This window comes from Puma concolor, chromosome A2 (genome assembly GCF_028749965.1).
Source record: "Puma concolor isolate L17-30 chromosome A2, mPumCon1.1.hap2, whole genome shotgun sequence".
Classification (NCBI taxonomy): Eukaryota; Metazoa; Chordata; class Mammalia; order Carnivora; family Felidae; genus Puma; species Puma concolor.
In genome coordinates, this window is record NC_141668.1 from 116480007 (window position 1) to 116496370 (window position 16364).

Below are 16364 nucleotides of genomic sequence, written 5' to 3' on the forward strand. Positions count from 1 at the left end.
TCTTTATATATAGGACAAGTAAAGTACGTTATTTATTTGGTTTTCCAGCTAACTTTGACACCATTCCTTTATTGTGGTATCTTTTACTCTCATGGGAGAAACTTCTATCTTTTGCTTCCAGATACAACAAAAAAATCAGTTGTATTATTTAGCTAATGGAATACAAATAAGGAGAAAGGTAAATTACTACCTTATTAGTCTGCTGCTTTCACATTTTCCCATCTTCTCAGGGTCTTAATTGCCCAGATTAGTTACTGGAGTATCTTGGTTGCATAGCCCTTCTTCTCTGAGGGGCTTAATGCTTTGTAGGGTGGAAATAATTCAATAACTATTAGTGTGCTCCACAAACTCATGAGTGAAGGTGAGTATAATTAAATATATGTACTACTGGCAATATTGGCAATATTTTTGCCCTCAAGGAGCCCCAGAAAACTCCAGTAAAGGCCAAGACAGTCATTAACTAATAAGGATTAAGGGTTTCATTCTGAGCTCCCTCAATGGGAAGAGGAAAAACAAAAGCAATGTGCAATCAGGAAAAGGGCAAGAGGCCCCGGTGGTATGGCAGGATTTCAGCATGACCACAAAGAGTTTAAGCAAAAAGCAGTGAAATTTCCTGTTCTCATGACTGCTACTCATTTGCCTAATTTAGGAGCAAAGAATTTTGTGGTATTTAGAAAGTGGGAAGGTACTGGTGAGAGATAAATGTCTTTAAGTCTGTTGTGATGTTTATGCCTCTGAGTCATGAAGAGGTCAGGAGATGAGTAAATAAGTATGAAAGAATATGGACAGCAGAGCCACAATGACAGTGCCATATACACGGTAAGAAGGTCTTCCTTCTGAGAGTAGTTACCAAGAAGAAAACTAGAGGGTTTGCATTCCTACCCCCTGAACTCTAGTATCCTTTAGTTCACAGTTAACTCTTACATTCCAGCTAGTTTATGCCTTCTAGATTGCTACTTGGTGGCAAGAAGTCTCCATATCCCCAGAACATGACCCCCATAGGGCCTTACTAGTAGTGACTTAGGCTGTTCAAAGTACTTGGTAGTGTAGGGAGTTTTAAAGCTCGTTGAACAAAAAATTGAGGGAAAATAGGGAAAAAAAGAACATCCTATATCATATTTTGTCCTCAGGTTCTGTGCATTAATACAAACTTATATATTTGCAGAGCCTCAATACAGAAGTACTGTTTCTTTCCATTAAATCTCATCCCTACCATCTCCTTTCCTTTTTTTTTGCATGTGATTTCCATAACCATGGCAGTTTTGCTGACTTTACATCTCTTAGTTTCAGCTTCCTTTTAATTTCCTACATTTAATATTGGTGTGTGATTGCATTTTAACCTTTCTTTTTCTCTACTCTTCCGTCTACCCAGTTACTGTGTTACTTCGTTGCTTTTAATTTGTGTGGATATGTGAGAAGCTTCTGTCAGAGATGACACTATTCAAAGAAAGGGATTTCTTTGAATCTCTTTTTCATAGGGTAGGGTGGGGGTGGGGACCAACTCCCAGCTGTTCAACACTTGTCCATTTGAAATGTAAACTGTCTTGCTTCTTGTTCCCCACCTCTGGAGTGACTCTGAAGCTCTCTTCTTGATAGTTGGTACAGGGCAAAGCTCTAGTTTCTGTAGAGACAGATTCTGCCTGGATCATTTGCTCATGTGGTGCCAGATGGTCCTTTGTGTTCAGCGGAGAATTCAACTTGCAAGATTTTTGTTTCCATTTTCTTCTCAATAAACACCCCTGTTTACCAGTGACTGATGAATATGATTGGTAACAAGAAATTTCTCTTTTCCATTAAAATCCACAGTTAGATTGGGATGTCCACTTCTCACTATTATTCTTTGAATTTACTTTGGTGAGTTTCAGCATATGGACAATTAACTGTGGTTGTGACTGAGAGGAATTAAATTGCCTTATCTAGACTGTACGTATGAATGGTCTGTTCCTTCTTGATTTCCCAAGTAATGGCTGTTCTGTAAACTATTATTATGGTTTCCATTCCAAGATGACTCCTCTGGTATTCAGTTCTTCATATGTTGAAACCTGTAGGGATTTTTTTTTTTTTTAACATTGCTATTTTCATTTGCTGTGTACTTATTTTTAGCTTTTTTCCTATTCTAGAAAATAATCATTACCCATTATCTAGAAAACTGTCTTTTAATCTTCTGATTAAAGATTGCTTAATGATATTGCCTGTTTGGCTAGTGGCATGTTTTTTTCTTTAACACTGAAAATTCTGCATGGACTTATAATAAGATGCTCTTTTCTTTCTTTCTTTGCTTTTCTTCTTCTTTTTTTTTTAAGCATTAGATAGGCATGAAGCCTCCGTCTCACAGCTGCATGTGTAGTTACTGTTGAAGCAAATGCCTACCTAATTTGACAGTCTTGGTGTGTTTAAAATTTTTTGAGTTTGCAAATAAGCATATTAAATCTACTGATGGAGCCTTCGGGCAGTGAACAGTTATATGAGGACCCTGATCCTGGAGGCAAATCCCAAGATGCCGAGGCCAGAAAGCAGACAGAATCAGAACAGAAGCTGTCTAAAATGACCCACAATGCTTTGGAGAACATTAATGTGATTGGCCAAGGCTTGAAGCATCTCTTCCAGCACCAGCGCAGGAGGTCATCAGTGTCTCCACACGATGTGCAACAAATTCAGGCAGATCCAGAACCTGAAATGGATCTGGAAAGCCAGAACGCATGTGCTGAGATTGATGGTGTCCCCACCCACCCCACAGCTCTGAATCGTGTCCTGCAGCAGATTCGAGTGCCACCCAAGATGAAGAGAGGGACAAGCTTACATAGTAGGCGGGGCAAGCCAGAGGCCCCAAAGGGAAGCCCCCAGATCAACAGGAAATCTGGCCAGGAGATGGCAACTGTTATGCAGTCGGGCCGACCCAGGTCTTCATCTACAACTGATGCTCCAACCAGCTCTGCTATGATGGAAATAGCTTGTGCTGCTGCTGCTGCATGTCTGCCAGGGGATGAGGCAACTATAGAGCGGGTAAGTCTGCCAGATTTCCTTTTTCTGTTAACTCACTGTTCTTTATATCTAAGACTCTCCAAACTTCTTTTTGGTAGCTAAAAAGAGATAGCAAGGACCTCAAAGTTGTGGTAAAAAATAGTTTTTTTTCTCATTAAATACATGGGATGAATAATACTCATTCTAGCTAATGAATGGATCCCTATAATTATATTCCTATTTGCTTCCTAACATATTGCTATGTTCTGTTTATTTTACCATTTTGCTAAAACCTTCAGTATCTTTCATGTGCCTTTTGTGTGTTAAGGGCTCAGTTTTATGGTAGAGGAGCAAACATGATTCTTGTTTTGGTTTTGCACATGAATTGACTTTCTTACATTAATGAAGGCAAGAAAGTTCTAGAATCTGGGTTTGTCTGCTTAGCATGGGAATATACCAAATTGGTTATAATTTTCATATACTGTGCCACATCATCAGCATTCAGTATACATTTTGCATTCTGTCATAAAGTGCATGCATTCTTATAATTTACTCTTAATAAACAGGTTTTTTAGGTTTGCCTGGATGGGAGAACTAGGCTTAACAAATTTAGGGGGAGCTCTTTTCGTAAAACTTAGTTTTATGAAAATAACTTAGTTAAGGCACATAGTAGAAATAGTTCTGGTAAGGTTTGAAAACTACATGTAGCCAGGCAGGTAGTAACAACGAGTGAAGTCATGTTATGGGGCTAGGACAAAGTGGAGAGTACAAGTCCTGTCTGAAGGGGCAATGTCTTCTTAGCTTTAGCTGATGGTTGTGATTTGGGACTGTGAGCCCAGTCTTGCCAGGTCTTCTGATTTGAGAAATTTGAAAATGAGTTTAGTCATTTCCTGATTTTTAACCTGTTAGTATAGAAGCCAAACTGAACATATTTGTGGGCCAGGTCTGCCCTATAAGTCACCATCTTGCTGTGTTTTGGATTTATTTTTATGTATTCCTTAAGTTTTAATGATTAATCAGTCTCACTTTTATACTGTGTCTGCTTCTGGCACAGGTAAATTTATTTTACTGAATATTTAGCCTGGAAATATAAATATTGAATCTAGAACCTTTAAACCTCTCCATCTAAATGTGACATTAGAAACAAATGAGTAATAGACAGTAGATCATTTTAAGAAGTTAAGCCTGTCTGAATAACATATTCACCAGAATAGCAATCATCAGAATAATGATTCACATCATTAAAATTAAAGGTATAAATGAGGAAAATAATATAAATTTATGTGCATAATAGTTACCTTTTTTTTTTTTAATGTTTATTTTTGAGAGAGAGTGGGAGCGGGGGAGGGTCAGAGAGAGAGGGAGACATAGAATCTGAAGCGGGGCTCGAATTCATGAACTGAACCATGAGATCATGGCCTTAGCCCAAGTCAGACACTTAACCTACTTAGCCACCCAGGCGCCCCCATAATAGTTATCTTTGAAATAAAAAGGACATTTGGTCATTGATTATACAATCTAGTTGACAATAACTAACAGTGCAACTATATAATTTGTCTTAATCTGTACCAGAGAACACTAAGAAATTTTTTTTTTTTTACTCATGATTCTGTGATTATAGACTTTTATGTTAAAAATTAGGGGCGCCTGAGTGGCTCAGTCACTTAAGCATCTGACTCTTGATTTTGGCTCAGGTCATGATCTTAGCTCAGGGTCAAGATTGAGACCTGCATTGGGTGTGGATCTCTCTCTCTACCCCGCCATGCCCCTCTGCCCTTTCATGTGCACCCTCCCCCCACTCTCAAAAAAAAAAAAAGAAAAAAATTGTAAGTAAAGCATATTGTGTGTGTTTATATTGCTTTAGAAAACTTCATAGAGAGCCGGGGGGGAACATTTTTAATAATTGTTTCTTTAATACATGTATTTACAGAAAAATCCACCGATTTTACTTCATTGTTTTATTTTAATCCCTGTGTAGTTAACAGTATAGTGTTAGTTTCAGGTGTACAATATAGTCATTGCAACAATTCCATATGTTAATACTACTCATCAAGATAAATGTACTCTTAATCCCCTTCATCTGTTTCATTCAACCCCCCCCTACCCACCTCCCCTCTGGTAACCATCTGTTTGTTGTCTATGGGTACGAGTGTTCTTTTGGTTTGTCCTTTTTTTTCCCTTTAATCATTCATCTTGTTTCTTAAATTCCACATGTGAATGAAATGATACAATATTTAATGACTGAATAGTATTCCATTGTGTATATGTACCATATTTTCTTTGTCCATTCATCTGTCATTGGTTACTTGGATTGCTTTCATAATATGGCTATTGTAAATAATGCTGCAGTAAATATACAGGTGCATATATGTATTCAAATTAGTGTTTTTTGTATTCTTTGGGTAAATACCCAGTAGTGCAATTACTGGATGCCGTTGTGGTTCTATTATTAATTTCTTGAGGAACCTCTACTGTTTTCCACAGTGGCTGCACCAATTTGTATTTCTACCAACAGTAAACAAGAGTTCCTTTTTCTCCACATTCTCACCAATTCTTTAGTGTTTTTGATTTTAGACATTCTGACAGGTGTGAGGTGATATCTCATTGTGGCTTTGATTTGCATTTCCCTGATGATGAATGATGTTGAGCATCTTTCCATGTGTCTATTGGCCATCTATATGTCTTCTTTAGAGAAATGTCTGTTCATGTCTTTGCATTGTTAATTGGATTATTTGTATTTTTGGTATTGAGTTATATAAGTTCTTTACAGATATTTTGGATACTAACCCTTTACTGGATATGTCATTTCCCATTCAGTAGATTGTCTTAGTTTTTTGTTGATTGTTTCCTTTGCTATGCAGAAGTTTTTTGTTTTGATGAAGTGTCCCAATAGTTTGTTTTTGCTTTTGTTTCCCTTGCCTCAGGAGACATACCTAAAAAAATGTTACTCCCACTGATGTCAGAGAAATTACTACCTTCTAGGATTTTTATGAAAATCCACCAATTATTTTTTTTTAAGTTTTGTTTTGTTTTGTTTTTACTTATTTAAGTAATCTCTATACCCAATGTGGGGCTTGAACTCATGACCCTGAGATGAAGAGTTGCACACTCTTCTGACTGAGCCAGTGAGGTGTCCATGAAAACCCACCAATTTTAAATATACAGTTGATTAGTTTTAAAAAGGTGTGGTCATAAAACAGTAGTCATGATGTGGAACATTTCCATCACCCCGTGCTGATTTCTTATGCCCCTTTGCTGTAGTCTGTCCTATTTTCTCTAATCCTTGGCCTCTGGCTACCACTGATCTACTTTCTATTACTATTGTTTTGCCTTTTCTAGAATTTATTATAAGTGGTATTATACAGTATGTAGTCTTTTGTGTTTGGCTTCTTTCATTTAGCATACTGCTTTGGAGAATTAGTTGTTGCATCATGCCTTTTCCTTGCTGAGTAGTATTCTGATGTGTATCTATTTGTTTATTTGTTCCCTGGTTGATGGACATTTGGATTATTTCCATTTTCTCGCTATTATTAATAAAACTGCTATAAACTTTTGTATGTAGGACTTAATGTTTTCATTTCTCTGATTCATATGGTAAATGTGTCTGCCTTGTTTTAACTCAAAAACACTTTTGACGCCCAATGTATGTTTTTTTTTCCCCACGCTGACAACCAGTTCTGACACCAACTGGGTGTCCTACAATTCAATTAAATTCTGACAGTAACTCGTTAGAGTTAATGTAGATCTCACTGTTAAAGGACTTGGTTCCACTTCAGATGTCATTTGGAAGTCTCAGGTTCCCACCTGTGCTTCTGACCAACCAACTATTTATTCTACAACTCCTTGTTCAGGTTTGGTTATTTACTAGAATGGCTCACAGAACCCAGAAAGGCACTTTACTTACATTTATTGGTTTATTATAAAGGATACAATTCAGGACCACCAAAGTACAACAGCTGCCTAGGGCAAGGTAGATGGGGAGGTTTGGTGATGCACAGCTTTCGTGTCTCTCTGGGTACACCACCCTCCCAACACATAGTGTCCACCAACGTGGAAGCTCTCTGAACCGTGTCATTTAGGGAGTTTTGTGGCAGCTTCATTATGCATGTACAGTTGGTTAAATCACTGGCCATTGGTGATTACCTCATTTCCAAAACCTCTCCCTTTCCAGGAGGTTGAGAGGTGGGGATGAAAGTTCCACTCCTCTAATTGAGCCTTGGTCTTTCTGGCACTCTGCATCTATCCTAAAGCTATCCTGGGGCTACTAGTCATCCAATTAGCACACACTCCAGAAATCCAAGGGTTTCAGGAGCTCTGTGCCAGGAACCTGAAATGAAGACCACGTATATATTTATTACGATGCATGTTTAACTTACAAAGTGACTGTGCCATTTTGCATTTCTGTCAGCAGTGTATGAAAATTTTAGTTTCTTCACATCCTCATCAATATTTGGTGTTGTCATCATTTTTAAATTTAGCCATTCTAGTTTGTGAGTGGTATTGCATTGGGGTTTTTAATTTGTATTTCTCTAATGGCATGAAAAGATTGGTAATATTTATTTTTTATGCAGTTGGTAAAGATTGGCCGGTGATTTTAAAAAGAAGATTATTTCTAAAAATTGATGTTAATTATTTCTAGACATTTAAGTGATCTGACAATTCTTCAGAATTAGCAGAATAGTCATCCATTCATTCAGTTTGCTATTTGCTTAGTTAACACTTGCTAAGAATGGACTTCTTATAGTTTTAATAATTTTATTTATAATCACCAGTCTGGGAGATAAAGCTCATGTTATTCATGTGTAAAATCAGAATGCAGTAACATTAGTTGTGATTTATAAAATTTGACTAGATTTTTATTTGCTTCTTAGAAGTTTAGGCTACATTCTCTTTGTGAACAACAAATTGGTGGAACCTAAAGTACTCTACTTACCTTCTTAGCCAATATAATTGGGTTTATATTATATTAGCCAATATAATAGTTTGTCACTTAATCAAAAGTCAGTTGAAGTTTTTATTATCAAAAAATGGTATGTATGTATTTTGAATATTTTACTTTAACTTAAAACCAAGGCCTTAAAATTTTAAAAGTTTTTTTTTTTTTTTTAACGTTTATTTATTTTTGAGACGGAGAGAGACAGAGCATGAACGGGGGAGGGGCAGAGAGAGAGGGAGACACAGAATCGGAAACAGGCTCCAGGCTCTGAGCCGGCAGCACAGAGCCCGACGCGGGGCTCGAACTCACGGACCGCGAGATCGTGACCTGGCTGAAGTCGGACGCTTAACCGACTGCGCCACCCAGGTGCCCCAAGGCCTTAAAATTTTAAAATATAAACCTACTGATTGGACTTTTGTACCTTTCTTGCACTCATTGCATGGATTATAATTTCTAGTTTTTAAGTTTTTATAAAGTGGAGTGATAACCTGGTGACACTTGTGAAGCAGTGTGGGACAGCCTCTTAGATTTTAATCTCTTGAAAGGCTTTGCCCACTTTAAATTCGTTTTTTTTTTTTTTTTTTTAACGTTTATTTATTTTTGAGGCAGAGAGAGACAGAGCATGAATGGGGGAGGGTCAGAGAGAGGGAGACACAGAATCTGAAACAGGCTCCAGGCTCTGAGCTGTCAGCACAGAGCCCGATGCGGGGCTCGAACTCACGGACCGTGAGATCATGACCTGAGCCAAAGTCGGCCGCCCAACCGACTGAGCCACCCAGGCGCCCCTTAAATTCGTTTTTAAAAAAGCAATGTGCTTTTCTTGAGTCTTTCCAAAGCACCTGTGTTTTCATAGAAATAACAAACCCTTTTATGCTCATCTGATTGGTTTATGTAGTATTTAATTAAATTATTTAGTTATAAATGAATATAACTTAACAAACTGATGTAGCAGCTTAAGTGTATATGGGAGTGTACCATAGTGTACCAGCCATGAACACTGATTATCCTGTGAGGATAAAATCTGCATGTCTTTCAGAGAAAATGAAGTTTGAGAATGACATGGCAAGTTGGTTAATTAAGTGGAAATTAGTTTGGAGAGCTTCTATTTTATTGTATCTTAGTATGAGAGATTGTTTCAAATTCCAAATATGGGTGCCTGTATTTTTGTGTTGAGGATGAAATGTTTTAATACTGGTGGTAATTGTTTGAGTACATTGATATCTGTGTCCCATTTAAGTTAACAGCATTATTACAGACTTGCATGTACATGTATGCATGTACAAACATAACCCTAAGACAAATGTTGAGTTGATTTTCCAATGTAGCCATTGTGTTTTGAAAGCCAGCTGCTTCTGCCTTAGCCATCTGCCACTTAACAAGTCTAGTTTTAAAAGTAGGTTCTTGGCCTTTAAGCTAGATTCCTTTTTTAAATTCAGATTTGGCAGGTATTTATTTGTGCCTAATATGTACAAAGCATGGCTTTGACCTAATGATCAAATGAGACCTGGTTGGAACAATCATGACATGTTGAACACAAAGGTTCTTGTTCCCTTCCTTTTTGGATTTACCAGTGTCTGTCTTTTTCCCACATAAAAATTTTGTTGACATATCCAGTGTCCTGCAGTTACATCATTTTTTTTTTTTTTTTTTAATTTTTTTTTTTTCAACATTTATTTATTTTTGGGACAGAGAGAGACAGAGCATGAACGGGGGAGGGGCAGAGAGAGAGGGAGACACAGAATCGGAAACAGGCTCCAGGCTCTGAGCCATCAGCCCAGAGCCTGACGCGGGGCTCGAACTCCCGGACCGCGAGATCGTGACCTGGCTGAAGTCGGACGCTTAACCGACTGCGCCACCCAGGCGCCCCCTGCAGTTACATCATTTAAAGGGTCATCTTCAAATTCACAAAAGCAGTTTTTTTCTGTAAGTGCTTTGTGATTTGAAAGTTATAAAGTTAAATGTTTTGAATTTGAAAGAAGCATGCTTAATGTAGAAAACATTGAACATACAGAGTAAAAGAAGGAAAAAACAAAAATAAGTATTGCGAATATTTTGGCATGTTTTCTCTATATACTACTTACTTAAATATGCAAAATACATAGAACATTTAAATTTAGTTCTTTTAAGATTAACATTTAAAAATAAAACTAGAGGGGCGCCTGGGTGGCGCAGTCGGTTAAGCGTCCGACTTCAGCCAGGTCACGATCTCGCGGTCCGTGAGTTCGAGTCCCGCGTCGGGCTCTGGGCTGATGGCTCGGAGCCTAGAGCCTGTTTCCGATTCTGTGTCTCCCTCTCTCTCTGCCCCTCCCCCGTTCATGCTCTGTCTCTCTCTCTGTCCCAAAAATAAATAAATGTTGAAAAAAAAATTAAAAAAATAAAAATAAAACTAGAATCTTACTAAATGGACAATTTTGTATCCTTTTTTATTAAAATTCTGCCTTGAGCATTTTTAGATATCCATAAATATTCTTTTTTAGATTTTTACTGATTGAGTAATATGACAACATATTTTGTTGTAATACCATAATTTATGGTAACTTTTTTATATTGAGTTGGAGATAGAGAAATCAAAATATTTAAATTTCCTTTATGTAGAATATATGAAATATTTTTATTTTTTAAATTTTAATTTGAGAGAGAGAGTGCATACATATGAGTGTGGGAGAGAGGTGCAGAGGGAGAGAGAGAGAGAATCTTAAGCAGGCTCCATGTGTCCCAGCGCAGGGCTCAATCCCACAACTGTGAGATTGTGACCTGAGCTGAAATCAAGAGTTAAACACTCAACTAACTAAGTCACCCAGGCACCCCTGAAATATTTATTAATCAAGAAATATTTGGGAGTGGTGATAATGATAGCTACATTCATTGTGTGCTTATTATGTAGCAGGCAGTATATTTAAACACATTATATAGTTTTCTCATTAATTCTAAAACAGCCCTATTTTTTTCTGCATGAAGCAGCAGAGGCATAGAGAAGTTAAGTATGCCCATGGCTTCACTGCCAGCATGTTGCACAACTAGAGTGTTTCAGAACTTAAATACTAAATGCAGGCATTTACATTTTGATTAGATATGTTTTAATAACATCTGTATTCTAGGCATTATTTCATTCAAAAACTGCTTTTACCTACCATACCAGATGGTCTCTCCATTTTAATGTGCTGGACATTGGTCTGAGTATTTGGGAGATACAAACGATGTACTTTTTCCTTCTGTACTTTAAAATATTAGCTTCATTTGTATGTATAATACAGAAACAATCAGTAATTGGCACTCAATTTATGAAAATTCAGGGTAGCATTTCATACATAAGATGGTCTTATTTTAGATCTTTCTGAAATCCTTTAGATTTTTAAAAATGGCTACTAAAGATTTTTTCTATTACACCTACTATTCACCTTTAAAGTTCTCCTGAGGATTTGAAAACTTTCAGATCCTAGACTCAGTGAACTTACAGTCTAGTTGGAGATACAGCAAACAGTATAAAAGTTATCTGTATGATAAATGGTATGGATAAGTTGAGAAGATGAAAGATCCTTCTAGCTTGGAGTGAATACAAAGCTTAGCGGAGGAAGTGGAGGTGGGCGCTTTGATTTGGGTCTTGTAAGAGAAATAAGATTTAGATGTGTGTGTGTGTGTGTGGGTGTAGGAGAAAGGATTATTTCAGAAAGAGGAATGATACGAACAAGGAAAATGCATTTACTGGCAGGATAGTTAGGAGAGTGGTCAAAGAAACATCGTGTCAGCTGCCTCAGGTCTTTTTTGGAATGAGGTAGGGTATAACTTGTCTCTCTTTTTTTCTTTCATATCATCTGTTCAACATATTTGACCAAACTTCTGAGTGTCTGTTACATGTAAGATGTTCTGAAAAATGCTGTAGTGGATATATAGGTACATAACACTTGATCCCAGCTCTTAAAGATTTTTAGAACTAGCAGGAAAGAGAATATGTACCCATAGAAGAAAAAAGTAACTTAGGAATTTTAATAAAGCACTTTGACATGAAGTATCTCACTTGATCTTCTTAGTAATTCTATGAGATGGTAATGAAGGTCCTTATTGTCATTAATTCACAAAGTAGGAAACATAAATGATTTCAGGGTCACACAACTTGTAAATAAGGAGTGAAGCTTTTGATTTCTGTAGGCTGGTCCCCTTTCTGTAATACTCTGCCACCTCCACATGTAATACAGGATACAATGTGATAAGTGCCACAAGCAATATAAAAATGTGTATTTAGGGAAGGAGTAATTAATTCTGTCCAGAGGATCTGGGAAAGCTTTGAAGGAAGAACGACTTTAGGTTGTTGATGTGGGTAATGAAGACTGAGGATCTCCTCTAAGTTAAAGACTTTTGGGAATGAAACAAATTAGTGTTTTCTAGTAAACATACACTCTTACAAGGAATCTTATGGACTTGAATAAGACCTCTGACATTTTGGCTGATGTATTGAGAGAAGGCCTAGAACTGTCCACAGGGCTTGCAAGAGGTGCCACATCTTAGTTTTGATATCCCTCCCAACACCTAGTAGGACAACATTTTGCATACAAATATCTCCTGCAGAAATAGCATTTTAAGGTATTTTTTGAATAATGAGCAAATCCTTTTCTCTGCATCTTAAATGTTGTGTCCTTTGGAGTTTTAACCATAGCCATACCACTCTTTTCACTCTTCTGTGAACTTAAATGCTGTCATACTTTCAGTTTCTACCAAATATTGGTCTCCAACTGGGCCAGTCCTGTGATCTTCGGAATTAGTTATCTCACTGTCTGTTGGTTATCTGCATAGGTAATTCAAACTCATCATTTCCAAAATTAAATTCATCATAATCTCTCATAAACCTTTTTATCTTCTAGTATGTTTCCTGTCTCTGTTGTTTCCAAACTTGTATGAATGCAAAAGAAATCATTTAGGACACTAGTTGAAAATACAATTTTTATGCCCTATTCTCAGAATTTCTGATTTAGAAGGTCTGGTATGGAGCTTAGAAAACCGTGTTTTTGTTTTTGTTTGTTTTTTTAATGTTTTTATGTATTTTCAGAGAGAGAGAAAGCGGGGGGGGGGGGGGTAGAGAGGTGGAGGGGAGAGAGAATCCCAAGCAGGCTCCACACAGTAGTGCAGAGCCTGATGTGGGGCTTGAACTCATAAACTTTGAGACCATGACCTAAGCCGAAACCAAAAGTCGGATGTTGAACTGACTGAGCCACCCAGGTGCCCCCAAAACCCTGTGTTTTTTGTTTTTAATTTTTTTTTCAACGTTTATTTATTTTTGAGACAGAGAGAGACAGAGCATGAACAGGGGAGGGGCAGAGACAGAGGGAGACACAGAATCTGAAACAGGCTGCAGGCTCTGAGCGGTCAGCACAGAGCCCAACGCGGGGCTCGAACTCACGGGCTGTGACATCATGACCTGAGCCGAAGTCCTGAAGTCGGATGCTTAACCAACCAAGCCACCCAGGCGCCCCTCCAAAACCCTGTTTTTAATCAAGGCCTCAGATGATTCTAGTGCAATAAGTCCCATGAGTTTGAGAATCACTAGATCTGACTTTCTGGAGCCACCAGTCACCCACGTTGTCAACCTTAGCGTTATTCTGATCTCTTTTACTCCTCAATCACATGATCCCCAAGTTTGTCCCTATTGTCCATTCCTAAGTCAGTGCCCTGGTTTGGGCCTTCAACTGTCTCATTGCTCTTTCAAATCCTTTTTTCATGCTGCATGTAGCTTGTGAGGGCTATCTAAAACAAAGCAAATGGTGCCATTTCCACTGCTTAAAAGTCCTTCACTGGCTCCACCATTACATGAGGAGTAAAGAAATTTCCTTAAAATGGCATGCAAGGCCTTCTAGCCCATGTGGACTTCTTTACCTCATGCCATTCCCTGTCACATACAGAACCTAGCATTTGTTTCCCACCCTTTTTATTCTTCCTCTAAAGTTTTCATATTTCCATATTTTGGTTTATGTTTTAATCATTTATTCAGCAAATATATATTATCTAATATGTGCTAGGCACTGCAGATATTATGATGAGCAAAAGCAGATGTGATTCTTACTCTCATGGAGTTTATAATCAGATGGGGATGCATATTAAACAGTCATTCAAACAAATTAAGTTTTCAACTGTGACATGTGCTACTAGAGTCTATCATAGAGAAATTTGACCTAGTCAAGGAAGTCAGGGTATGGCTTTCCTGAGGAGGTAACAGAGCTCGTAAGGATAAGCTGAGGTTTATTTGAGATAGCTGAACTGCAGGTACAAAGGCCCTAAGAAGGCGGGGAGGTTTGCTGAGTATGAATGATAGAATGGCAGGTATATATACTTGTGTATGTACATATGCAAGTGCATACTGGATAAGGCTGGAGAGATAGATAGGTGCAGTTCATACAAATGTTTGCAGATAATATTAAGGTGTTTTTCTCCCACTTAAGAGGGATGAGTAGCATCAAAGCATTTAAACAAGGTGTGTGTGGGGGGAGCACTATATCAACTTTGTGATTAGAGAATACGACTGTGCTTATAGAATGGACTGGAGTAGGTTCAGACTGAATACAGGTAGGTGAGCCAGAGGGCTATCATAGCAGTCCAAGTGAGAGAGGACAGTAGTTTAGATCAAGGAATTGATGGTAGAAGTGAAGACAAGAGTTACCTGAGGGCAGGGTATCTTTTTTTTTTTTCCTTAAGTTTATTTATTTTATTTTGAGAGAGAGAGAGAGAGAGAGAGAGAGAGTCTGTGTGTGTGTGTGTGTGTGTGTGTGTGTGTGTGTGTGTGTGAGTGTGAGTGAGTGTGTGGGCACAAGTGGGGGAGGGGCAGAGAGAGAGATAGAGGAAGAGAATCCCAAACAGGCTCAAACCCATGAACTATGAGATCATGACCAGAGCAGAAGTCAGACGCTTAACTGACTGAGCCACCCAGGTGCCCTGAGGACAAGGTATCTTATTCACATTTGAATTCCCTGTGCCCAATACTTCTGTCCTTGGTTTATGTGTTCAGTGAATTAGTGAGTAGTAAATAGACATGGGGAGCAAGAAAGGAAGTCTAATTAGTGAGTTTGAAAATGCACATGGTTGGGGCGCCTGGGTGGCTCAGTCGGTTGAGCGTCCGACTTCAGCTCGGGTCATGATCTCATGGTCGTGAGTTCGAGCCCTGCGTCGGGCTCTGTGCTGACCGCTCAGAGCCTGGATCCTGTTTTGGATTCTGTGTCTCCCTCTTTCTCTCTGACCCTCCCCCATTCATGCTCTGTTTCTCTTTGTCTCAGAAATAAATAAACGTTAAAAAAAAATAATAAAAAAAAAATGCACATGGCTAAATCTTTGAAACAGAGTAAGCTTTTATTCAGTCATTCATCGGTATTTATTAAATACCTACTATGTACCAGACAGTGTCCTAGGTAGTTTGGATACATCAGAAAACAAAACAGAGATTTCTACCATTTTGGAGTTTACTTTGATTGAAAGAGATTGAATACAATAAATACAACAAATGAATTACATGTTATGTTGTGAGATGAGGAAGTATTGTGCAAAAAAATTAAAATGAGATAACAGAGATCAAGACTGTATGGAGGGGAGGTGTAAAGTGGGATGATAAGAGTAAGCCTCATTGAGGAGGTGACATTTGAGTGAAGATTTGAGATGAAGGAGTTACTCACGTGGTGGCCTATCTGGGGGGTGATAAATATTCAAGGCAGATGAAGTAACCTCAGGGTGAGAGTCTGCCTGAATGTTAAAGGAATAGCAAAGAGGCCAGTGAGTGAGCACAGGACAGTAGTAAGAGATGAGGTCAGAGAGGTCACAGATGGTCAGATCAGGTAGAGCTTCATAGACATTGTAAAGATTGAACAAGATGGGGAGCCATTGGTATTTCAAGCATAAGAGTTATAATCTTATTTTTTAAAGAATCACTTTGGCTGCCATGTGAATAGACTACAGGGAATCTAGGGTGCAAGTTAGGAGTCTGCTGTAGAATCTAGGCAAGAAATGATGATGGCTGAAACCAGGGTCTTAGCAGTCTTAAATAGAGCAGTGAGAGAACTCAAAGCAAGAAAATAACAGTGGTCACTTTGAAGGTCCCAAGTAGAGTTTCCCTAGAAGGCAAACGGAGTTGATTATTAAGAAAGGGTTTCTCTATGAAGAAAGGAATAATGAGCCATGAGGTAAATGTTATACAACAGCATAAAATATCTTCGAAAAACTATTAGGTTATTGCAATAGAAGACCCAGTGAAAGAATGAGACTTGAGAAGATGGCTATTGAATGTGTGTTTTCACTATAGGCTAGAGATAGGCTGTGTTTCAAAGCAATGGTGAGATTCATAGTGGTCCAGAAGTCAAGTGTACAGTTTATGGTATAAATTGAGATTATCATTAAGTAAATGCTTTGAAATTTCAATGTAGTATATAAATGTGCCATGGTATTAGGATACTGTTAATGTTTAAAAATAGAGTGATAACATCAAGGGGGGAAATAG

The 16364-nt window shown here is 38.1% G+C and overlaps 1 protein-coding gene across 8 annotated transcripts in view; it reads left to right on the top strand.

The window, feature by feature from the left end:
* Positions 1-16364, top strand: part of TMCC1 (transmembrane and coiled-coil domain family 1) — a 250000-nt gene that overhangs the window by 55136 nt on the left and 178500 nt on the right. For 5 of the 8 annotated variants that reach the window (XM_086697355.1, XM_086697354.1, XM_086697358.1 and 2 more), the window contains one exon: positions 2304-3003. In XM_086697355.1, coding sequence (XP_086553481.1) covers positions 2437-3003 — 567 coding nt within the window. In that variant the 5' untranslated portion in view covers positions 2304-2436. The remainder of the gene's footprint in view (positions 1-2303; positions 3004-16364) is intronic. The other 3 variants (XM_086697359.1, XM_086697361.1, XM_086697360.1) reach the window with 1 other exon arrangement.